Source organism: Bison bison, unplaced genomic scaffold (genome assembly GCF_000754665.1).
Source record: "Bison bison bison isolate TAMUID 2011002044 unplaced genomic scaffold, Bison_UMD1.0 scf7180017864035, whole genome shotgun sequence".
NCBI lineage: Eukaryota > Metazoa > Chordata > Mammalia > Artiodactyla > Bovidae > Bison > Bison bison.
In genome coordinates this window covers 6,850,297-6,857,838 of record NW_011494607.1, presented here as the reverse complement: position 1 = coordinate 6,857,838, position 7,542 = coordinate 6,850,297, and the positions used below count along the sequence as shown (strand labels likewise).

General features: G+C 41.8%; 1 protein-coding gene across 2 annotated transcripts in view; it reads right to left on the bottom strand.

Annotated features, from left to right (window-relative positions):
• The window catches only part of LOC104984767 (chromosome unknown open reading frame, human C6orf165), a 37,542-nt gene extending 33,552 nt beyond the window's left edge, over positions 1-3,990 (bottom strand). Inside the window, exons 1-3 of one of the 2 annotated variants that reach the window (XM_010834680.1) lie at positions 3,694-3,990; positions 1,335-1,443; positions 562-645 (exon numbers count right to left, since the gene is read on the bottom strand). In XM_010834680.1, coding sequence (XP_010832982.1) covers positions 562-645; positions 1,335-1,442 — 192 coding nt within the window. In that variant the 5' untranslated portion in view covers position 1,443; positions 3,694-3,990. The remainder of the gene's footprint in view (positions 1-561; positions 646-1,334; positions 1,444-3,693) is intronic. The other variant, XM_010834679.1, reaches the window with a different exon arrangement.
• Positions 3,991-7,542: the final 3,552 nt, after the last annotated feature.

The following is a 7,542-nucleotide window of genomic DNA, read 5'->3' as shown; positions in this document are numbered from 1 at the left end:
TGATAAAGAATCCACCTGCCAATGCAGGAGACACAGGAGATATGGTTCAGTCCCTGGGTTGGGAAGGTCCCCTGGAGAAGGAAATGACAGCCCACTCCAGTATTCTTTCCTGGAGAATTCCACAGACAGAGGAGCCTGGTAGGCCACAGCACATGGGCTGGCAAACAGTCAGATGCGACTGAGCACGCAGGCAGGCCACAAATGGGGAGAGATGGGGGAGTTCTGGGAAAGCCCATTATTTTCCAAAAACAAAGCGACAGATCCAATTGCACACACATTTTGACCTTTGTCCTCTCACCTTATACCTGCCTAAAGGTGGAAGAGCTTTCTTGTGACCCTGGGGTGAAAACACATGCATGATGGTGACCTAGGAAGTCAGGAAAAACAACCTATGAACCTCTAGACGTCATCCTATGAGAAAAAATTTAATCTCTAATTTGTTTGCACCACTGTTTGGTGGGGTTTTGTTTCATGGAGCTGAAGGCACTATTGATCAACACAAATCAAATATTTAGAATTGTGAGTAAATCATTCAAAATTTGAGAATTGTTGGATAATCACCTTTACCAGTTTCTGCACATCACTTTTTGTGAGCGTTCTATCCGTGTTAAAGCCATTACTCGGGTCCAGAACAACAGCTTTCACCTGAGAGTAGGAAAAAGTCCATTACATTTATTTCATATTACTACAACATTAGTTTAATGTTTTTCCACTTTTAAAATAACTCCCTCTTAAAAAAAATAAAATAAAATAACTCCCTCTTGATTACCCAGGGGTCGATCATTCAGCTGAGTTTCTTACAACCCAGTTTATCAGCATCTTCATCAGAAACTGGAGAAAGGGAAGAATTTTACCTTGGGAAACTAATTTGAATATTTTTACCATATTTTTATTGTGTATTATTATACCAAAAGCAAGAATAGAGAGATATCAAGGAAATGAGTAATTTTTACAACAGTGAACAATACATGTTAAAAAGAAAAAAACTTACAACACAGGAAAAACATTATTGATGTTTCTAAGATTCTTTGAGATCTTCTAAATCAGTCTCTTAAACCTAGAACTAACATGCTTTATAGATTTAAAAAAAAAACAACAACAGTATTTTTGCCTGGAAAAATCCCATGGACAGAGGAGCCTCACAGGCTACAATTCATGCAGTTGCAAAGAGTTAGACACGACTGAGCACACCCAAACACAATTTGTCTACCAATCGCCATAGGTTTTCAACGGAATAAGTTAAGAAAACATCACAGAATTCTAAGAGCAAGATAGGCACTGCTGAAAAAAATTTTTTTAACAAAGCAGTAATTCACAAAAATATTTATTCTTACCATAAAAGCAACCAGAGTTTCAGGAACAATCTCTCCATGGGCTGCACATTCTTGTCCTATTTCTCGAATGATATTCTTTATAACACTTTCAGCCTGAGTGGGAGGCATTCTAAATAAAAAGATTTTTTTAATTGTATTTATATTTTTTCCTTTTGAGATTTCACCACTAATATATTTGTAAAGAGTAATATTATTTATTAACTTAATAATATTTACTAGTATACAGGCCCCTCTTGTTTTTCCTTAGTTGGTTTCATATTTATAAAAATGAAGGACTGATGATAACAGTGAGAGCAATTGGGACTTAATGATTGAAACATTTCCTCTTTATTTAAATGATGGTGGTTATCAAAAGTACCCTTATAACATGATATTTTTTAATTAAAAAAATGTTAAACAGTATTAGAAATGGGGGATGGGTAGGAGTAGAATTAGTGAGAAATTCCACTATGTAGGCGGCAAAATCAGCTTGAAACAGGACATGCTTATTTCATCACATTCACTAAATGACCTTTCATAATTATCAGAGACTCTTGGAACACAATTCTTGCTCGAATCATCAAAATTCTATTTCTTGCACATCCAAGTGAAGGTTTAGACTCTTGATTAAAAACATAAAAGCAAAAAAACCAAAACATATAACGAGTTATGGATCACGGGGAAAAAAATGAACTCCTGGTGAAAAGGTGGTAGGTGTTAATAGTGATCAGGTTTTCTGATCTAAGCACAGGGGAAATTAGCATGCAGAGAATACAAAGGCATGTCAGGTAGGTAAAGATCACTTTCAGCATATCAGGGTTCAGGTAAGGTTAACAACACCTGGCATCTAGTCCAGGAGAACCAGAGAGCCTGGTTTCCATTGTGCCCTGTTTTCTAGCTGAAACCTTGGCCATTTCCTTAACTTCTCTTTGAAGTGATTTTCTCATCTGAAAAGTATGAATCCTACTACTACTCTCTCCCGGGAGCTGTCCTGAGGACGGAGTTCTATATCAGTTCAGTTCTGTTCAGTTCAGTCGCTCAGTCGTGTCCGATTCTTTGCAACCCCATGGACTGCAGCAGGCCAGGCCTCCCAGTCCACCACTAACTCCCGGATTTTACACAAACTCATGTCCACTGAGTCGGTGATGCCATCCAAGCATCTTATCCTCTATACAATGCTGTCTAGATTGGTCATAGCTTTTCTTTCAAGGAGCAAACATCTTTTAATTTCATGGCTTCAGTCACCATCTGCAGTGATTTTGGAGCCCAAGAATATAAAGTCTGTCACTGTTTCCATTGTTTCCCCATCTATTTGCCATGTTATGACCAACCTAGATAGCATATTCAAAAGCAGAGACATTACTTTGCCAACAAAGGTTCGTCTAGTCAAGGCTATGGTATTTCCTGTGGTCATGTATGGATGTGAGAGCTGGACTGTGAAGAAGGCTGAGCACCGAAGAATTGATGCTTTTGAACTGTGGTGTTGGAGAAGACTCTTGAGAGTCTCTTGGACTGCAAGGAGATCCAACCAGTCCATTCTAAAGGAGATCAGCCCTGGGATTTCTTTGGAAGGAATGATGCTAAAGCTGAAACTCCAGTACTTTGGCCACCTCACGCGAAGATTTGACTCATTGGAAAAGACTGATGCTGGGAGGGATTGGGGGCAGGAGGAGAAGGGGACGACAGAGGATGAGATGGCTGGATGGCATTACTGACTCGATGGACATGAGTCTGAGTGAACTCCGGGAGTTGGTGATGGACAGGGAGGCCTGGCATGATGCGATCCATGGGGTCGCAAAGAGTCCGACACGACTGAGCGACTGATCTGATCTAATCTGATCTGACGGGACCAGAGGCCAAGATCTTAGTTTTCTGAATGTTGAGTTTTAAGCCAACTTTCTCACTCTCCTCTCTCACTTTCATCAAGAGGCTCTTTAGTTCCTCTTCACTTTCTGCCAGTAGGGTGGTGTCATTTGTGTATCTGTGGTTATTGATATTTCTCCCAGCAATCCTGATTCCAGCTTGTGCTTTATCCAGCCGAACATTTCGCAAGATGTACTCCGCATATACGTTAAGTAAGCAGGGTGACGATATACAGCCTTGACGTACTCCTTTCCCAGTCTATATACTTAGTTGTTAACATAGCGTTGGCAGAAAGTAAGCGCATCAAACAGCAGCTGGTAACTAACAAACGCCTGCTCAATGAATAGAAGCCGCGCGTGTGCGCGTGCGCCGTCGGGCACCTGGTACAGGTCTCTGCGGGTTCTCCTCAGTCCCCGCCCCCTGGCCCTCCTCACAACCCCCGCCTCAGCCTAAACCCCCCGAGTTCTAGCCGGCGGGGGTGCGAGCGGTGCCGAGCAGCACTGGTTAGCGATCTGACCTGGGGACCTGTGAGCCTCCGACCAGAAGCGACCGCTCTTTACGCTCAGCGGCGGGGCCTGAAGAGTCCTTACTGTCAGTTTCCCCTGATCCAGGTTAGACGACATGCTGCCCCTGCCCAGGCTCCGTCCGCTGACCCATGCTCGCCTCCTCGCGAGGTACACTCCGGGATCAAGGGCGCGGAGCCCGGGGTGGGCTGACCTTGGCTGTAGTGAAGAGCTAGAGCCGGGTCTACCCAATTCTTCCCTGGGGCTATCACGGCAGTCCAGCACTATTGGAGTAACCATGGAGACCAAACGCTAGGGCCCGAAAGGGGCGGGGCCTGGGCGTGGGTAGAGCCAAGGTGGGGAGGCGTGGCTGGGTCCAAAAGAGAGCCTTTTACTGGAAGGGATGGGCGAGAATAACTTAAAAAAAAAAAAAAAGACAAGCAAGATACAGAGAGACCCAAAGCTCAGACAAAAGAAGACAGGTTCACTACACCTCAGTGAACTAAAGGATGTCAAAAACTAGATTTCTTAAACAACCGTATTAGCAGCGTGGAAACCTATACAGTGTTTTTAAAAAAAAAAGAAAAAAAGGAGATATGGGCAAATTCTCTGCAAGTATCAGTAGACTCATGATTAAGGATCTCTAACTAAGATCATGGCATCTGGTCCCATCACTTCATGGGAAATAGATGGGAAACAGTGGAAACAGTGTCAGACTTTATTTTGGGGGGCTCCAAAATCACTGCAGATGGTGACTGCAGCCATGAAATTAAAAGACGCTTACTCCTTGGAAGGAAAGTTATGACCAACCTAGATAGCATATCAAAAGCAGAGACACTACTTTGCCAACAAAGGTCCATCTAGTCAAGGCTATGGTTTTTCCAGTGGTCATGTATGGATGTGAGAGTTGGACTGTGAAGAAAGCTGAGCACCGAAGAATTGATGCTTTTGAACTGTGGTGTTGGAGAAGACTCTTGAGAGTCCCTTGGACTGCAAGGAGATCCAACCAGTCCATTCTAAAGGAGATCAGTCCTGGGTGTTCTTTGGAAGGAGTGATGAAACTCCAGTACTTTGGCTACCTCATGCGAAGAGTTGACTCATTGGAAAAGACTGATGCTGGAAGGGATTGGGGGCAGGAGGAGAAGTGAACTCTCCTTGAGTTGGAGTGAACTCCAGGAGTTGGTGATGGATAGGGAGGCCTGGCGTGCTGCGATTCATGGGGTCGCAAAGAGTCGGACACCACTGAGTGACTGAACTGAACTGAACTGAATGTATCTGAACAGCATTTATATGGATGTTCACTTTATAACTATTCAATGGTGCACATGTTACACTAACCTTTTCTGTATATGTTATATTTCATAATAAAAAGTAAAGAAAAGGCACAATAATGGAGAACTTCTCCACTTCGGGTTATGCTTTTGGGCTATATAGGTCATTAAAATAGAGCTGCATCCTGGTTTCCAGAAATCCTCAAAGTTAAAATAAAAGTTCAGATCTCGTGCTTTTCACCTATCTCACTCATGTTCTCTATTATTATCCATGCACTGTGCAACAGTTGGCTATTTTTTCAAAACACAAACCATCATGTTAGTCTATGAAATATGCGTGGTTTACCAGTTTTGAAACGGAGGAAGTCATAGTCTTAGAATTAGCTGACAATGTACTTTTCCAGTTTAACTTTCCTTCTCCACAGAAATGTTTGCTAATGGAGTGGGTAGCTGAATTTTCAGAATAATGATGAAAAAGAAACCGTTGCCCAAGGAAGACAATGCAAGTCATTCTTACTGAAGTTTCCCTTAGAAAAAGCATTAACTATTTTTAGTCTGCTTTCCCACATCCTTTCAGTCAAGATTCACAAGATCATTTCTTAATCATCTTCCTTAGAGAGATTCCTCTTTAGAGTTAGTTACATGGGCACAGATATAAAGAGCCAGAAAAAAAGCAAATTTTGAGTTTCCCGACACAAAAAGAGCAAGCTTCTTAAGTTCATTAGTGTGCGTGTGTGCTAAGTTGCTTCAGTTGTGGCTGACTCTGTGTGACCCTATGGACTGTAGCCTGTTAGACTTCTCTGTCCATGGGATTCTCCAGGCAAGAATACTGGAGTGGATTGCTGTATCCTTCTCCAGGTGATCTTCCCAACCCAGGGATCAAACCCATGTCTCTTACATCTCCTGCAATGGCAGGAAGGTTCTTTATCACTAGCACCACCTGGGAAGCCCAAGTTCATTAGACTTACCCCTAAAAATTGGCCTTTCTTTATGGTTGTCAGTTACCTTTAAAGGTAAGATGAAGGATGAGCAAAAGCATTACTTATTGGTTTCCCATCTTTTTCTCCATCACATGCCTCAGCCCTTGGGGAAACAACAAACCTTAGGGTCAGATTTTCACAACCTAGGTGGGGGTGGGGCTAAGGGGTGACTTGAAACACTTACTGCAGATCCCCAAGCATGGGGTCCTGTTCTTTCAAGTGTTACAAGAGAAGTGAAATTACAAGAACACAAAATGAGAAAAATTAAATCAGCAAATTCTGTTACAATCAAAACCAAACCTCTAAAAAAGGGCAGAGGCTAGTGGTTCTTTCTTAAAAGTATTTTCCCCTCAAAAGAGGTAAATTTCATATACATAGTCCTGATGAATAAAACAGGATCTAAAGCATAAAACCCTTTACATTATAGCCTCTGTGACAGTGATTCTCAACACTGGAGAATGAGAAATAGCATATCAGAAATTCCTTGGGAGTCCCCCATGATGAATTCTGAGATCTATTTACCTACTTTGTATATGCAGATAATATTACTAGGTAGCTTTTTATTTTTTTTTATTTTATTTTATTTTTTTTTTAGTGTGACACTTTTATTTATTTATTTTTTTGACTTCACTTTCACTTTTCTTTTTTTTTTTCCCCATCCTGAACCCTCCTCCCTCCTCCCTCCCCATACCATCCCTCTGGGTCGTCCCAGTGCACCAGCCCTAAGCATCCAGTATCGTGCATTGAACCTGGACTGGCATCTCGTTTCATACATGATATTTTACATGTTTCAATGCCATTCTCCCAAATCTTCCCACCCTCTCCCTCTCCCACAGAGTCCATAAGACTGTTCTATACATCAGTGTCTCTTTTGCTGTCTCGTATACAGGGTTATCGTTACCATCTTTCTAAATTCCATATATATGTGTTAGTATACTGTATTGGTGTTTTTCCTTCTGGCTTACTTCACTCTGTATAATAGGCTCCAGTTTCATCCACCTCATTAGAACTGATTCAAATGTATTCTTTTTAATGGCTGAGTAATACTCCATTGTGTATATGTACCACTGCTTTCTTATCCATTCATCTGCTGATGGACATCTAGGTTGCTTCCATGTCCTGGCTATTATAAACAGTGCTGCGATGAACATTGGGGTACACGTGTCTCTTTCCCTTCTGGTTTCCTCAGTGTGTATGCCCAGCAGTGGGATTGCTGGATCATAAGGCAGTTCTATTTCCAGTTTTTTAAGGAATCTCCACACTGTTCTCCATAGTGGCTGTACTAGTTTGCATTCCCACCAACAGTGTAAGAGGGTTCCCTTTTCTCCACACCCTCTCCAGCATTTATTATTTGTAGACTTTTGGATCGCAGCCATTCTGACTGGTGTAAAATGGTACCTCATAGTGGTTTTGATCTGCATTTCTCTGATAATGAGTGATGTTGAGCATCTTTTCATGTGTTTGTTAGCCATCTGTATGTCTTCTTTGGAGAAATGTCTATTTAGATCTTTGGCCCATTTTTTGATTGGGTCATTTATTTTTCTGGAGTTGAGCTGTAGGAGTTGCTTGTATATTTTTGAGATTAGTTGTTTGTCGGTTGCTTCATTTGCTA